This window comes from Salvelinus fontinalis, chromosome 4 (genome assembly GCF_029448725.1).
Source record: "Salvelinus fontinalis isolate EN_2023a chromosome 4, ASM2944872v1, whole genome shotgun sequence".
NCBI classification, from domain to species: Eukaryota; Metazoa; Chordata; class Actinopteri; order Salmoniformes; family Salmonidae; genus Salvelinus; species Salvelinus fontinalis.
This window is the reverse complement of record NC_074668.1, coordinates 58,172,662-58,190,382: the sequence shown is the minus strand read 5'-3', so window position 1 is coordinate 58,190,382 and position 17,721 is coordinate 58,172,662. Positions and strand designations below refer to the sequence as shown.

The 17,721-nt window shown below is 47.3% G+C and overlaps 1 protein-coding gene across 1 annotated transcript in view; it reads left to right on the top strand.

Annotated features, from left to right (window-relative positions):
* LOC129854046 (neural-cadherin-like) overlaps positions 1-17,721 on the top strand; it is a 197,636-nt gene that overhangs the window by 114,039 nt on the left and 65,876 nt on the right. The window contains exons 9-20 of the mRNA XM_055920669.1: positions 1,326-1,494; positions 2,238-2,408; positions 2,717-2,889; positions 3,529-3,696; positions 5,149-5,398; positions 6,482-6,609; positions 8,617-8,803; positions 10,502-10,645; positions 12,342-12,625; positions 13,594-15,208; positions 15,779-15,872; positions 16,935-17,119. Of these exons, the coding sequence (XP_055776644.1) occupies positions 1,326-1,494; positions 2,238-2,408; positions 2,717-2,889; positions 3,529-3,696; positions 5,149-5,398; positions 6,482-6,609; positions 8,617-8,803; positions 10,502-10,645; positions 12,342-12,625; positions 13,594-15,208; positions 15,779-15,872; positions 16,935-17,119 (3,568 nt within the window). The remainder of the gene's footprint in view (positions 1-1,325; positions 1,495-2,237; positions 2,409-2,716; positions 2,890-3,528; positions 3,697-5,148; positions 5,399-6,481; positions 6,610-8,616; positions 8,804-10,501; positions 10,646-12,341; positions 12,626-13,593; positions 15,209-15,778; positions 15,873-16,934; positions 17,120-17,721) is intronic.

Sequence of the window (17,721 nt, the reverse complement as noted above, 5' to 3'; positions counted from 1 at the left end):
AACATGCTCAAACTATAAATGAACTGAGGTGCGGACAAGACTTTCCCACAAAAGGGGGGAAAAAAGTCCAAAGAGAAAAAGTCCAAAGAGAAAGTATTTCAAAAATAAAACACAGCTGGATCACTTTGCCTGTGTGCTCAGTTTTTTTCCTCCTCTGTGCAGGCAGCAAACAGCAGGCGGAGAGAAGAGAGAAAGATGCTTTTATGTGGTTTTGTGCCCTTGGTCCTCCTGCTCCTGTGTGTTTGGCTGAGGTTCAGGCAGTTCCTGTGGATTTGTGAGCATCAGTTACTCAGCGACTCCTAAGAGAAGGGCCCCTCCTGGGCCCTTGGGTTGTCTGTGGGAGTGCCATGTCCTGAAGCTTCCTAAGAGGGGGGTAAATGCGGCTGGAGAGGGAGAGGGGGGAAAGGGGGCACCGTTTGAGTTTGAGATCCACCACAGCTCCTCTCATCCCTGACTGGGACTCGCTTAGGGACACCTGACCTCTGAAAACACATTGAATATGGGCCTAGAAAGACTTTGACTAATGGTTAGAGGAAGGGGTGGCAGAGGAGAGGGAGGAGAGGGAGAGGAGGGTGGAAGATGAGCTCCCTTGTCATTAATTAGATGTCAGAAGTAAGCATCAAAGACGAGCTAGTGAATTGATCTGGGATTTTTTTTCCTTTTTTTTGGAAACGCTGTCTCTGTCTGAGGCGCGCCAAAATGAGCCATCTGATGATGGCAGAGAGACGGGATTTGGAAGATTTGACTGTTTTCCCTTCACACACACCGAGCAAGCGCTCAGATGACGATGAGGATAGAAGGAAGGTGTGTGGGTGTCGGAGCACATCCGAATTATCCAGGCTTACTCCGTATCTCTGTGGATCTGCTTCGATGGAATTGATTCAAGGCCGCTTTAATTATAAAACACAGATGAATCTCTACAGAGCAAAACATAGAGGGATTAATGAGAGACAGTTCCTTCCTCAAAACCCCTCCCCCCTCTCTCTCTCTACTTCTTCACTTCTCCTTTTCTATAACTCCTTTCAATGATTCACTCCTATCTCTCCGCCCTCGTTCCACTGTCCTTCTCCCTTTTTCCCTTCTCTTTGGCTATTTCGTAACTGTCTCCCATCCCTATCTATTTCATTCCCTCCACACATGTCCTTAATATACTGAATGACCTTTTTCTTTCATTTCATCCCCCTCTATGCATCCTAATTTCTCTCCCTCTGTCATTTGGTAACTGGCATTCCTCCATTACCCATCTTCTTCTCTCTCTCTCTCTCTCTAACTCACTTTCTCCCTCTATCCCACTATCCCTGTCCCTCTCCCCCTTTCCCCCTCAGTGCCAGCAGTACCGGGAGCGGACCACGGTGCTGGAGAACCAGCCTGCGGGAACGTTTGTCCTCCAGGTCCACGCCGTGGATGCAGACGAGGGCTCTAATGGGAGAGTCACCTATGGATTCATGCACAAAGACAGCACTGTGCCTGCCTTCAGTATCCACCCAGACACAGGTACAGTACCGTCCAACTTCACTGTTTGGTTGTGGACCCTAGTAGCATCCCCATAGTGTTTATGTCGTCTGGTACTGAAAGGGTTGAGTCTCTGCAGCTCTCGCTGGTGTTTCTCAGTCTCCCTCTCTTTCGATGGTCTCTTTCTCTCTCTATCTCTCTCTCTCTCCTCCTCCTCTCCGGATTGCTTTGGGAACTGCCTTGAAGTATTTCATGAATTCCAAAGTTCAATCTAATTCACTTTAATGACACCCTTTCAAAATGTGCCAGCGCTCAAAAGGGGAAGAAAAGACAGCATTTGAAAAATGTTCACAAGCCCTCTTTTAAAAATGAATTGCTTCATGAAATGTAACTGTTCAGTGGACATCAATCATTGACCTTTTATAGGAGAGAGAAAGGAGTGAAAGGAGGGGGATTGGATTTGCATGAACTGTGAGGAATCCTCAGAATGGCTTCGATTGAATTCAAGTGCAATTTCCAAAAAACACCAAACACTTGATCATATACCTTAATAGCACATCCATTACAGTGTACGCACGTCCTTCATTAGTTTATTCAGATCTGTATTTGCCTATCATTACACTTGCTAACATGATACATCAGATTCATTCAGTGGCATAGCTAAGCCAAAAGTGTATAAATAGTAGCCTACACCCTGGCAGTAGTAGCATTTGAGATTTTTTTGGTGTGTCCGGTCTGCCTTTGTCCGTTGCCGTAGCAACCACTGTATAACACTGTTCCGTCAGGTGTGATAGTGACGTCCAGGAAGTTTGACCGCGAGCGCCAGCGGGAGTACGCGGTGACGGTGACCGCTACGGACCAGGCAGCAGACCCCCTCATAGGGATCTGTCAACTCAACATCCTTATTCTCGACGAGAACGACAACAGCCCCAAGTTTGAGAACCTACGCTACGAGTGTGAGTGCTGGGGTTCACACACACACACACACACACACACACACACACACACACACACACACACACACACACACACACACACACACACACACACACACACACACACACACACACACACTAGCACACACACATATAATCTAGTCCTACTATTGATCCAGTAGTATTTGCAGATCATGTCATGTCTACCTTGATAATGGTTCATTGACAACACCACATCTGTGTTGTTCTCGCCAAGACATTTTAATCAGCAGAGCTAATACTCATCATTTTTTCAGCCAATTGAATATGACGTGTTGTCTACACCACAGACTTCCTTCGGGAGGACACAATGATTGGCACCAGTTTCCTGCGTGTGGCGGCCCACGACGATGACTACAGCACCAATGCTGCCGTCACCTACTCCATGTCTAAAGAACAGCCAGAGTACCTGAGGGTAAACCCCCTAACCGGCTGGGTCTACGTCAACCAGCCCATCTCACAGGTCAGGAGCACAACCCTAACCCCTAACACAACCACATAACCCATCTCAGCTGTACGTTAAGTCGTCCAGCCCCAGGTTTCATTGGTTGAGGCGAGGACTCGTTACGGAGAATAATTCCAGCTTCGGCGAGAGTATCGAGGAAGTCTAATAGTTCTTTGAAAAAGTCTTTATAAAGCCAGCACATATCTAACGAGCTAGTGTTTGAGAGCTTTTCAGACGTTTTCTTCTTTCTTCTTCGCTGGGTAGTCTGTAAATGTCCCTCCTCAGGGGAGAATGTTTTATCACAAAGCAGGAAATGGGAAGCCTGGTGTAGCGAAGAGGTGTTATTATGAGTGCTCCTAGGGAAGCTGTTGCTATGACTACAGAGTTCCCCTGTCAGCAGAACGCTGTTGGGTAGCATTCTGTCAGTCATCAGTGATGAGACAGTGTCATTTACGTTCACCCGTGGGCCAAATACAACCAGCAGGTGTCCCTGACCCTGTGACACTCCCTGGTCTCTCGCTGTAACCTGATCTACGCGATCACAGAGAGGGCTTATGTTTCATTACTTCTCTAGCTGTCCTGCCTCTTCACCCCAGTCTAAACTGCTCATATTTCAGCATGTGTCATGTAACAGCTATGTTGTTGCTATGACTACAGAGGACCTACATCACCCGGGAGATAGTTGCCACGGACGGGGGGAACCGGAGCAGTTCGGTGGAGCTGTCCGTCACCATCACCAACGTGAAGAACCAGCCTCCGCAGTGGGACAGGGACAGCTATGACGTGGTCATCCCAGAGAATACCGTCAGGGACACAGCCATAGTGGTAAGATGGGACCGGGACAAACAGGCTACGTCCAAAATGGTATTATATTCCCTATGTAGTGCACTACATGGCTCTGGTCAAAAGTAATGCACCAAATAGGGAATAGGGTTCCATTTGGGATGCAGGGGTACTGTGTGGGTGGAATGTGGGGAGAAATAGATGAAGTCCTGTTTTAACATACACATGGGGTTATCTGTCCTGGGGGAGGTAGAGGGACATAGGGGTTATCTTAGGGCAGAGTTGAACATGAATCATGATGGAATACAAATTAGGATGAGTATGGCAGATGTAACCTGAACCTGGTGTTCTGAGGTACATGGGGTTTAGAGTAAGGTGAGTTAAGGGGAGGTTAGGACACGATGACACACATTAGGATAGGTACATATTACAGAATTGGGGCTGGTAACTTGAGAGAGGTATTTTGAGCTGTGAACCAGTATTTACCCAGGGCTTCAAAGCAAATGAAAGCATTATAGAGTAGACTTGTTTGATCTGACATTAAAGTTGTTTACTGTACTGTACAAACACCACAACACTGAATGACACTAGCTGCATTTACCATGTCTCAGCAGTAATGCACAGTAATGCGTATTATGGCGTACTGTATGGACACCAAGCTATTATAGTCTATGGCAAAAATGAGAGTAGATAATTCCCTCAGGGCTCAACCTCCATCCCTACTCTCCCATCCTCCATCTCTCTGGCACTTGCTGTGTCCTGGGATAGCCCTACATCCTCATGGCAACTTACTCCAGCCAACTCCCCCCTCCCTCTATTCCCCCTCTCCCTACCCATGTCCAGACTCATCCTCCATCGCCTCTATTTTAAGCCAACCGCTTCATTACTTCTACGAGCCGGGCTCTGGCAATCACGAGCCCTGGATTATTCATAGGCATTTGCTTTTATTTTTTAACTAAAGCATTGAAAATTAATTTGCTGAATTTCCTCTGTATCATTTATAAGCTATTAAGGCTATTAAAAATGCAGATTAATATTTCACACACAGAGAGAGAGAGAGAGAGAGAGAGAGAGAGAGAGAGAGAGAGAGAGAGAGAGAGAGAGAGAGAGAGAGAGAGAGAGAGAGAGAGAGAGAGAGAGAGAGAGAGAGAGAGAGAGAGAGAGAGAGGAGAGAGAGAGAGAGAGAGAGAGAGAGAGAGAGAGAGAGAGAGAGAGAGAGAGAGAGAGAGAGAGAGAGAGAGAGAGAGAGAGGAGAGAGAGAGAGAGAGAGAGAGAGAGAGAGAGAGAGAGAGAGAGAGAGAGCTCTCTGTGATAAGCAAGATAGATATTGAAGATTTAATGGGCCACAGTCGCTTGTAGCTGATCTGTAGAGCTGCTTGTGTTGCAGACGGCCTCGCCTAAAGCTGAGTAGAGAGTACAGGCAGTCACAGAGGTGTGAATTGACTGCTAGTGTCCTCAGTTTCCCCTGTCTCTGTCTCCTCTCTGAACCCCCAGACTATCAAGGCCACCTCTCCACTGGGGGACCCTAGAGTGACCTATAACCTGGAGGACGGGATGGTGCCGGAGACCAACATGCCTGTACGCTTCTATCTGACCCCTAACCGTGAGGACGGCTCTGCCTCCATCCTGGTGGCTGAGCCCCTGGACTATGAGACCACCAGGAACTTCATACTGAGGGTCCGGGCTCAGAATGTGGCTGCAGTCCCACTGGCAGCCTTCACTACGGTCTATCTTAATATCACAGGTAAGACAGAGCAGTGCAACCTGCTCATATAACAAGCCATACTACTTAACTATCCCTTTTTACCTCCATCCCAGCAGTCTTGACTCAACAATGACTGTATACAACCATTTCTCTCTCTCTCGCGCACGCGCTCTGTCGCTCTTTCTCCCTCTCATCCAGACTCTCTCTCTCCTCCAGACTAACCCCAGAAAGCATGATGTACTGGGCTTCAATCTCTTTATTAAAATCGAGTTGATTTCCAGCCTACCGGTCCGATCCGAGCTTAATTTCCCATTACCACGTTAGTTATTACTGCAGCTCAGCCCACCCCTGACCCTCTGTCCCAAAATAGCTCTCATTCCCACCGTAGCCCAGATCGAGACTCTCTCCTGTTATCCTCCCGCTTCCCTCTAACCAGACTCCATCTCCCCCTCTATCATTCATGAGAGTTAGTCTTAAACCAGAGAGACATAATTCATCTGGCTAGAATCTCCTCACTCCTTCACCTCTCCTTCTCCTCTCCCTTATCTGTCTTAATAAGTGAGCCTTCAGTCTTCTCCAGAGGATGGAGCGAGTACTATGGAGGCAGGGGGGGGGTTGGAAAGGAGGAAGGGAGACGTGGAGAAGGGGAGGAGAGGGTTGTAATGGATTGAAGGCCCATGTTTAATTTATAGATTAAGACATTTGCCGGGGAAAAAATACCACATGGAAGTGCATCGTAACTCTGAATGCATCCGAGCCGTATAATTCTCTATAATAACTAAGAAAGAGGTAATTGAGTTAAATAGACAAACGACTCTAACAAGTTGTTTTGTATTATTTGTCCGTGGAAATGTTTGAAGGGTGAAAAATAGAGAGAGCTCTCGACTGTCACAAAGAGGTCTTTGAAATTGTTCAATACACCTCCAGGAGTTTTCAAGGACTCATTAATCTCTGTCAACAAATGTTTAGCCACAAAGACTACCCGGACGCAGAATTGAGTCTGCTGCCACCCTGTTTTTACAGCCTGCTGCGTGAAAGACACTCTCCTCCTTATAAAACCCTTTCCCTGAGAGAATACTGAGCCAAATGATGACGGATAATGCTGGTGTTTTTCTCTGCTAGACGTGAACGACAATGTTCCCTTCTTCACCTCGTCCATCTACGAGGCGTCGGTCACAGAGGGGGCGGAGGTGGGGACGTTTGTCACGCAGGTGTCATCCAATGACCTGGACCTGGGACTCAACGGAAAGGTGACGGAACGCTTTGGAATAACGGAAATAAAAAACAACAATCCTGTATCAACACTCTGAGACGTTTTGTGAATACAGGTCCTGGTTCTTAGCAATTTCTCAGAAAAGTTGGAGTATTTGTAGTACTCCAGGCCTAGTGTTGTCGACCCCAGTTTTAACTTTAAATCCATGTGAACAACCCACCACTACTGTATGTACCTGGATAAGAGTTGAAACCACTCAAGTGTAAACCCACAGTAGCAATTACCCTTTTAATTTCACCTTGGAGTCTTAAATAGCGAAGGTAGAAAATGGAAAATCCAATCTTTAGTCTATAGTTCTGTATTATAGTGTTCGTCGACAAGGGTCTGCTTCCTGAAGCCTGGCCATGAAATCTGTACTGCGGCACCCTGAGCCGCGAGCAACACACTGTATAAAACGTACAATGCAGCACGTCACACATACTGAACCTTCCCCCTTTCCTGCAGTTAAATGACCTAGTGGCCTCATGGGTGGAACGTTCTTCATATTTTTCATAATTTCATAATGAATAAACGCTATAATTCTTTAATTATATCCGGTTTTTCTACGTCCAACGGCTTTGTTCTATTTCAGTCATCTGTGATGTATAGAAAGTGCAATAATGCGATGCAAACTCCAAATTGAATCCATTTCAACTCTAGATGTGACATGGTACAGGTGTCTTCTTCTTTTTAAGCCCGGAACCATGTATGTGGGATATACACTTCTTTTTTCAAAGTCGATTTGTTTAATACTACCAATAAACACTCTGTGTGACCCTGATTTAGCACACTGCAGTAAAAGATTATTAAGGACGCAAGTGTTGAGAAGACACACACACACACACACGTGCACGCGCATGCTCGCACGCAAACAGAAGGAGGCGCTTGGGCGCGCACATTCTCACACGCGTGCATACACACGCACTCACACTCTCCGCGTTGTCTGGTTTCCTGCTGCTTTTATGTGCATCTCTTTCTTGATCTCTGTCTTGCTCTCAATAGACACACAATCATGTATACACACACACACACACACACACACACTCACACATTCCAACACGCACGCAAACAGTATGGGTAGTCTACTCATAATTGAATTCCCAGTACGAGGACACCATGGCTATTGGCACAGGGGTACATAAAATGTACTCGGTTCTTTGCAGGCACAGTGTCCTTGGCTGCTGACATTGCTTGCTCTCGCCGAGGCAGGCTGAATCATTGATGCCATGCAGGCCCACATTTAAATAATGACTATCATTGGTGGGCGTGAATATGAAAGAAAGAAAATAATTCACAGCTGTTTAAATTTGGGAGTTGTTTTACAAATAACTCGACCCCGACGACCTTTTTATTATGGCATTACATTTTAATTCAGCCTTTCATTTCTGCTCTTCCCCTGTATTCATTTTCTGACCCACGCCGTTTCGATCCTCTCTCTCTCTCAATGATTTCCGTTGAATGACTTCCTGCGGCTGTGGAATAACATTCATAGCTCGTCGACACAGCTTTCATTCAGTTTGAATATTAACATTAGGTTCAATCTTTGTTGGTGAATAGACTTCAGGCTCCTGCTTTAAACCGAATTATAACGACTTAGCTTTGTTTTATCGATATACAACAAAAATTGGCAGAGGGTCACATGTGGTTTGGGTCACATCCAGCCCAATAGAGAGATTAATTAATCATATGCATGGTGTGTTAGACTATTTTTAGAGACTCCGCTGTTTGACTAAAACTATTATTCTCTCTCCCCCTGTCTCACTCACCTATCTTTGGTATCCCTACTCTGTATCTCTGTCCTCCTTGTCTCTCTCACATCCATCCTTTCTTACTCATCCCTCGTGTATCTCCAACATCCTGTCCTCTCTTTCCTCTCTTACTCCATTCATATCCTTCACCTTCTCTATGCCACTCTCTCTAACCCCATCCGTCCTTCTCTTCTCCCCTGGCCTCCTGCTCTCCCTCCACTTCTTCCTCCTCCTCTCTCTCTCTCTGTCTCTCTCAGATCTCCTACTCCCTGCTGAACGACCGCAGTGGGGACTACCAGTACTTCCGGATTGATCCTGAGCTGGGCTCCATCTACACAGAGGCCGTGTTTGACCGTGAGACCAAAGGCTCCTACCTGCTGGAGGTCAAGTCAGTGGACGGCTGGGAGTCAGCCCGACCTGGGAGACATGGACAGCCCAACTCAGGTGAGACCAGCTCATATCATCTCGTCAGCTCAACAGGGCCGGAGGATGGTGGAGGACGAGAGAGAGAACAGCAATGCGTGCAGTGTGCACACAGTAGCACGCCGTATCACATTGTGACGACATAGGAACACAACGTGCGCATCCATTTCAAAACATTTTAAAATGCCCCCCGTTTCCCCGACAGGCCTTGGTACAACAGTAGGAGGGCTGGGGTTTGGATGGCAGTCTCAAGACGTCATTTAAGTCTGAGCTGCGGCTTGTCTCTCTGGTGGGGAGGGATCCTCTCTCTCTCTCTCTCTCTCCACCAGATATGCTCATCTCTGCCCAGAGGGGACTCTCACCCGCTGGTGAACAACCAGACAGGGTCTTATGGAGAATGTATTTTTCATTCATATTATCATAGATGATTAGAAGTTGCTCTCAGTGGGCTTCGCCCTATATGACACTTCTGACAGCGTAAACACCACTGAAATATTAAAAAGGCCAGGGAGTAAAAAAGATGATCCGTGTGATTTTGCAGTGCTATAAATATTAGATGAGGATGATATAAAGAGAAGTGGAGATCAGGGGGCTTCAGAGTGATGGAGACTCCTCCCAGAACACTGCTCTGTTGCTTAGCATGTAGAATGAGCCTCTATAGGGCCCTCAACTCTCCATCCCTCACTATCCCTCCTCTCTCCCTCCCAGCAACAGGCACCTACATCCTGTCTTATACAACATACTGACATGGTGGTGTGAATCATGGATGGGAGAAAACACATTTGCACATGCAAACACACACACACACACACACACACACACACACACACACACACACACACACACACACACACACACACACACACACACACACACACACACACACACACACACACACACACACACACACACACACACACACGTTCTCAATCTATAATCTCTCTCCCCGTCTCACTCGACTAAAGAGTATACTGAATGAAATTGGAGGAGCCCAGGAGTAGGGCGATGGTGTAATCGATGACAGCAGTATTGAAGAAGGGTTGTAAACACAACCTTGATGCAATAGCAGTGTTGACGGGGAAAGAGCAATCCGTCACGGTATTGACACTGCGTACTTTCCACACTTCTCTCTGTGTGTGTCTGGAACACAGACGAGGGGGAGACACACCCGTTGACGACGGCTGTGTCTGCCCAACAGATATGTCCTCCTTCCCCTCTCCTCCGACAGACTCCGAAAGGTGTAAAAGGTTGGAGGCTGTGGCTTGTTTCGCTGCTAGGCTGCATCATCTCCGTGTTAAACTGCACGCTATCTTTGCAACCAGCTTACATAATTGATCTTCTCTTGAAGAGTGTATTGCAAATGATGTTCCTTTTCATACGCATATCAAAGGGAGCATATTATATTGGCGTGGGGAAAGGGAGCATATTATACTGGCCACCCCCCCCCCCCCCTCCCCCCCTCAAGGGGCTCTTTTCACATCTGCCTACGGATTGCCTCAGAAAGAAAAGAGTCAGACGGAGAGAGAGAGAGAGAGAGAGAGAGCAAGATGGAGAGATGTGAGGAATAATAGAGGGTGCAGATAGGAGGATGGAGGGAGAAATGGAGGGATAAAGAAGAGCGAGGGAAAGGGGGGGGGGGGATATGTTCAGTTTGACAGAATAAGAGCGGGCCTGGCGTTTAATCTCTCACTCCGCGCTCTCTCTCTCTCCTTCCTTCAGACACGGCGTACGTGAGGGTTTTCATCAGCGATGTGAACGACAACAGGCCTGTCTTTGCTCAGACGGCGTATGAAGTCGACGTGGATGAGGATGCAGACGTGGGCTTTGCCATCCTGACTGTCAGTGCTAATGACGAGGATGAAGGTACGTGGTGGAGAGGGAGAAAACAAGCCACCTTCCCCGTCATTCTCACTCTCCCCGGGCTCAGTGGAGGTGTGAGAGGTTACGAGGGCTCTCCATCTCTCCTCAGGTCATAACCGTGAAGAAAACACAGTACGGTTGTGATGCCCTATTCTTATAAAGGATGTTTCACATCGATTTCATGTTATGAATTGTTGGTGTGTCATATTACTTGTCAAGGTACAACAGTGTATACAGAATATAAATCAGAAAATACATGTTTCATACAAACTGCATAAGACTCCATATGGCTTCCACATAGCTCAGAAAGGATATCCTTAACATCCCAATAGGCTCATCAAATCCCAGGCCAGGGACTGGCACACAGCAACTCTACTCTCTCTCTCTCCTGCAGCGAGCGCTATAATGACTCTCATCCTACAGGCACCATCCGTACCCCTCTCCCATCCATCTCATCCTATACTAACACACTGCCGGTTATTCACCTGACTCACCCTCATTCAGCCGACTCTAGCTCACACGACCCGCTACAACAAATCCATTGTGAAGCATATCACCTCCTTTGGTGCTGCGGCAGCTAGCTATTGCGGTGAGGGCTCTTTATCAGTCCGCTACGGGAATAGGAGAGGAGGGGAGAAGGGAGGGGAGGGGGGTGCAATAGCTCCATATTATCAGACATTTATCATGTCGGAACGGGTAGGCCTGTGGAGCGGCAACCACCTCTCTGTGATGAATGTGTTCGGGCTGCGCCACCAGCTCCATCTCTGCAATCTCAAGACACAGTGCCACTCGTGAGAGGACAGTCTCCGGGCCACTTTGGGTAATAAAGCACACACGCAGGGCCAGCTATGCTGACGGCCCGACACCCCCGAGCAGATTATCACCACCCAGGGAGCTAGGGAACTAGGAACACAGAGAAAGAGAGAGAACAGAGTGGGAGAGATAGAGAGACAGCGAGGTCTTTCTCCTTTACTGTGCTGATAAGAGTTCCTGGAAGTGGAAGCAGATTGTTCTTTTTGTTCTCCTCCTGTCAGCATAACAACTTATAGCCAGGGAAAGTGGGCCGTTTTTTTTTTTTTTTACACGTACAAGTGGGAATAGGATTTCTCTTGTGTTTGTTTATTCATTTTGTTTGTTTACACTGCGTTGCTCGCTCTGTGCATGCATGGTCTCCACTGGGATTTGAACTCAGCAGTTTGAAGGGGGAGAGGAAGCTCAAATGAAAACATATCTATTCACAAGTCATTCTAATGTTTCATTAGCACTGCCAACACAACAAAATACTCAGGATTAGGGATTAGTCCTCTGCTCTGTTCTGGCGTCCTCACTTTCATGTTGCAAATAAGCTATGAATCTTTTGTGTCTTTGGAGATTCCTCCATTCTCCCTCTCCTGAGTTGTAATTTATTGAATCTGTTTGAGATTCCAAAGAGTCTCCTCTCAATAATTGGATTCTGTATAGAACTGCTGATCAGCTAATAGACCTTAGTACAATTGCTTTGTGAAGCAAAAAACTTTTTTTTAAACTTCCTAAAATGTTAAGCAGACCTAATACCTGGATTCAGTCAGATTTCATTTGAAAAACAAAAGTTTGATTCCTGAAAATGTTACCTACATATGTTAAATGATGTGTATGTGATGCTCATGGTGTCCCACTCTGCTTACTACATATATGTCGGTCACCACGTTGTTCCGTTTAGGCGCCAATGCTAAGCTCCGCTACCAGATCACGTCTGGCAACACTGGCGGGGTTTTTGACGTGGAACCAGAGGTGGGCACCATCTTCATCGCTCAGCCTCTGGACTACGAGCAGAACAAGAGCTACAAGCTGCTGGTGCTGGCGTCGGACGGGAAGTGGGAGGACTATGCGGATGTGATGGTCAACGTGGTCAACAAGAACGACGAGGCGCCAGTGTTCACGGTCAACGAGTACTATGGTTCTGTGACTGAAGAGCTGGATGGATCGCCTGTGTTCGTGCTTCAGGTATGTTTGAGTCATGCAGCAATCTTTATTTGTCACACTATTATGACAGCAGATACAAATGACCTCTTAAGTCATTGCATGTGTATTAGTAGGAAATGAGGGAGAATAGTATGATATACAGTATCAGATGTCTAAAGTCTCATGAGCGTGTTTTGTCATCAACTCAACCGTGTTATACAACGCTAGCTGTCAATGGGAAAGACTGAGCTTTTGATGTGTATTTGACATTTTCTCTCAGTATTTATTGTAATGCTTTTCCATCAGTATCTGAAGATTATATATTATAAAATTATAACGTTCGATTTGCATTTTTGTCAAAACCGAGTTACTGGCATAGCCTTGTTTGGTCAAATATCCTGTCCCTACTGCATACCCCAATTCAAGAAAACAAGATAACAATTTTTCCAGCAAATTATCTCAGAATAATAGAACCTTAGAATTCCAAGGTCACACAGGTCTGTCATTCAGAATGTGAGTCATTGTGCGGCAGGAGGTTACAGACACTCTATCACCCAAGCCTTTAAGACTGAATTGCATGAGATGGCATCATGCTGTTTTTCATTTCAACATCCCTGTTTTATAAGATTCTTCGGATGGGACGTCTGGCAGAAGCTTTAGCCCACTACAGTTTCTCCCCCACCACTCCATAGTAGCTCATTGGTTTCATTTCACCTACAATACCTGACACTCCGCAATTCTCATGGTAGATTTAAATGTTGTAGATGTTGCTCTGCCTGGGGATTGATTGGGGCTGAGGTCAGGAGAGTGAAAGTTGTGCACATAGCCGATAAACTAGAGTTGATCACTGTGCAGAGTAGGTAGGTGTGAAGTTAACACTTCAACCAACCTGATGGATGACACCAAGTCAGCAAGCTTCAATAATTAAACAGTGCTGAACTCCATAAAAAAAAAGTTGGTGCGCTGCAGATTAAAAAGCTTCACCGAGCACATTCCCTTTGATGTTGTAGGTAACTGCTACTGACCCAGATAAGGATGCTGACCAGGAGGCCCTGCGCTACTCCCTCCATGGCCAGGGAGCCGAGAGCGAGTTCATTATTGATGAGGTGACGGGGAAGATCTACGCTCAGAGGACTCTGAACCGGGAGGAGCGGGCCGTGTGGAGGTTTGTGGTCCTGGCCACAGATGAAGGCGGCGAGGGTCTGACCGGATTCACTGACATCATCATCAACGTGTGGGACATCAACGACAACGCACCCGTCTTCACCTGTGCCCCTGATTGTCATGGCAACGTGCCGGAGAACTCTGCCCCCGGCACCTCTGTCATGGAGATGACGGCCACCGACCTGGACGACTCGGCCGTGGGCCAGAACGCCGTGCTCTCCTACAGGATTGTGGGTGATACGGGTACAGGTGGCAGCGGCTCTGACATGTTCAGCATTAACCCGTCCACGGGAACCATCTCGGTGGCAATGAGTGGCCTGGACCGGGAACAGGCCGAGGCCTACCTGCTGGTGGTGGAGGCCAGGGACGGGGGTGGCATGGTGGGCACGGGTACCGCCACCATCAGGGTGACAGACGTGAACGACCACGCACCCAGGTTCACAGAGCGGTCCTGCCTGGCCAGGGTTCCTGAGAGCAGTGAGCCCAACGCTGTGGTGCTGGAGATGTCTGCTGAGGACTGGGACACAGGAGAGAACGCCCATCTCACCTTCAGTGTGGTGGCAGGAGACCCAGAGCAGAAGTTCTCCATGGTGAGCCACCGGCAGGAGCAGCGTGGCACCCTGAGACTGAAGAAGAGGCTGGACTACGAGAGGCCCAGTGAGCAGCGCTTCAACCTCACCCTGAAGGTCGAAGACCTGGACTTCTCAAGCTTCATCCACTGTGTCATAGAGGTAGAGGACTGTAACGACCACGCACCCATCTTCATCGCGCTCTCCCAGCCGCCGGCGCCCCTGCCCGAGGACGTGCCCGTGGGCAGCAGTGTGGCCAGGCTGACGGCCAGCGACTCTGACTCAGGCCAAAACAAGGCGATCACCTACAGAATCCTCCAGGAGTCAGACATTCTGGGCCAGTTCTCTGTAGACCAGTCTGGTCTAGTCACTGTGACCAGCGCTCTGGACAGAGAGACAGCAGCGCAGCACCACCTGGTCATCCTGGCTACTGACCACGGCTCTCCGGCCTTGACGGGCAGCACCGTCATTCAGCTGACTCTGCTGGACGTCAACGACAATGGGCCGGAGTTTGAGGCAGTGTACACTCCAGTGGTGTGGGAGAACGTCGCTGGTCCCCAGCTGGTCAGACTCAACCAGACCTCCACACTGCTGCGGGCCGTAGACCGAGACTCAGCAGAGAACGGATCTCCATTCTACTTTAGCCTTCCCTTAGAGCTCAACCACAGCAACGACTTCTACCTGCAGGATAACGGAAACGGCACGGCCACCATCACAGCCCTGAGGGCATTCGACCGGGAGAGGCAGAAAGAGTTCCACCTGCAGGTCATCATGAGTGACAGCGGCCATCCACCCAAGACTGTCACTAACACTCTGACCATCACCATAGGAGACGAGAACGACCATGCTCACCAGGCAGGAGAGAAGGAGATTTTTGTCAACAGTCACAGAGGTGAGATCACTGCCATCATCAATACACTATAATGCATGTATTCATAAATAGCACAGCAATGAGAGAACACATTCACAAAGCAATATATGAATGAGGAGCAAATCGTTTGACCCTCAGTCTGACCTTTTCCAAGGCTTGAAGGTTTTGCTTCAACCGGGAGTTTATGAAAAGAAGCCATGTCTCTCTTGTTGTTCTGGCGCCTTTTGTAGGAGCCGCTGTAGGAGCGAGCAATTAGGTATAGCTCATTCTCTTTTCTCCTCTTCAGGGTTGACCATCTATTCCAGGTGTGTTCCTCTCCTTTCACAAAATGAGTCAATACATCATGTTCCTCTTGTTGAAGTGCAATGGAAAGTTACTGATAGCATGTGTTGACTAGTTTCTTTCAGACACATTTTCTTGTTGCCTTGCGGTGATTATGATTGCCTTTCTCTCTACAAGCATTCATATGCAGCCTGCTGTTTTCAGAATACTTTAATGTCCATGTGAACAGTGCTCTTTTTGACTATACCCCTTCATGACACACACACAGAGACACACACCCTTGAGAAAATCAATGTTCTTTGCCGACAGGGAGGATGCCGACCACTGTCCTGGGGAAGGTCTACGCCCCGGATCCTGATGATTGGGACAACAAGACCTATGCCTTTGAGGGACATGTGCCCAAGTAAGACATCTCTAGCTCTCTTCCTCTGTATTTCTCTCTCTCCCTCCCTCCGTCCCCCTCTCTCAACGCCCCATAAAACCTTGAGAGTGATGTCTCCCGACAGCCTCTCTGTCGTTGATGTTGTGGACCAGCACCTGCGGCGAAGGTGCGAGACGAGCAGAGGAACCCGGAGCGACAGGGTGTTTTTGAGACGGTTGCCTTGAGATCTCTGTGAAGGCTCAGCAGCTACGGCGGTGTTCAGAACATATCATACCATGTGACACCTTGACGGCCTCACATCCAGGAGCATGACGACTACCACTGCCACCTGCACTGCACTCACATACATGAACTCAGATTGACTGTAGCTTCCCTCCCAGAGAATCTGTTCTTTCAACACACATAGCTACAGTATGTTGTTGAATCTATACAGAGTTAATATTTAATCTAGCATCTCTCATCTTCACTCGAGTAGAGAAACTTCTGCATTACTCAATAGGGAAATGGCTGGAGTCCAGTTGACAAATTTTGACACTTCATATAAAACACGGTTGGATTTGAAGATGATAAACCAGCGCATCTCAGCGTCTCCTTCGCTATTTGATCTGCCTGGGATCTTGCTTTGATTCCCAGTGTAATTCAACTTGAATGAGCTCAATTACAAAAGAAGTATGAAGTTGTGGACCACAAGGAGTTGCTTCCTCTCATCTTTTTTTCACTTTTATAATCTCCACCTTCCCCTCCCCTTCTTTCCTCTATCCTCTCCTCTCTTCCTCGCTCCTACCTGCCGCTCTATTCTCTCCTCCCCCATCATTTCCTCTTTTCTCTTGTTACACCCTCTCTCCTTCTGCTGTCTTTTATCTATTCCTTCTTTAATTCTGCTGTTTTTAATCTTTGTGTATTAATCTCCTCTCTCTGGTTCCCAAAGTCTCTCAGTCATTTCTTCTCTTTTATGTCAGCCCAGTTTTCATTCACAGTGGTGTATCACCAAATCTATCTACAGATCCACCACAGGCTGCTCGTTTTACATGCGATATATGAAGAATTGATGTTGCTGATGTGTTTTTTTTTATGCCTCCTCAGTTACTTCCTCCTGAACAAGCGGACGGGATTCCTGATCATTAAGGAGAACGCTCCGCCGGGAAGCTACGAGTTTCAGGTGCGCGTGTCAGACGGAGTGTGGCCAGACGCTGTCTCTGCGGTAATGGTGTATGTGAGGGAGCTGCGTGATGAGGCCATCTACAACTCTGGATCTCTCCGCCTGGCAGGTACAGGACACATGTCCTCTGAACCTTGACCTATGACCTGTGACCGAATTGTTTTATATTGTTTCATGTTGTCAGATGAAGATTATTTCTTATTTTTATAAGAACATATATCTTCAAGATACAATGTATGGGTTAGTAACAGTGGAAATGGGTAATTCTTGGAAATATGCCATTTTGAAATTGCAATTAGACAATGTTTTGGTTCCTCAGCACTTTCATTTTGGGTGTCAAGTATGGTCTGATACACCGCTTATGTGTGTGAAAATTAAATGTACTTTGGAAGAAATGGTCTACGGCTGAGGGGATTTTATGATTTCGGAGCTATTTAAATGAGAAGAGAGAGGGAGGAATAGCGGAGGGAGCCACGGCTCATATAAGCTGATAAAAGGGATTTGCTTCAGATTCCAAAAACAGCAGCAGACAAATGTATTCACACCAACCAGGAGCCTTTACATTACAGCTGGTGGTTATATACAGTGTCACATTATTTATTTAAAGGAAACTGGGTAAAGAGGATGTTTTATAATATGTTACTGTCAGTGATGAAAATGGAACCAAAATCTCCCGTAATGATTGTTTGTTTCTTCTTTTCTTCAGCCCAT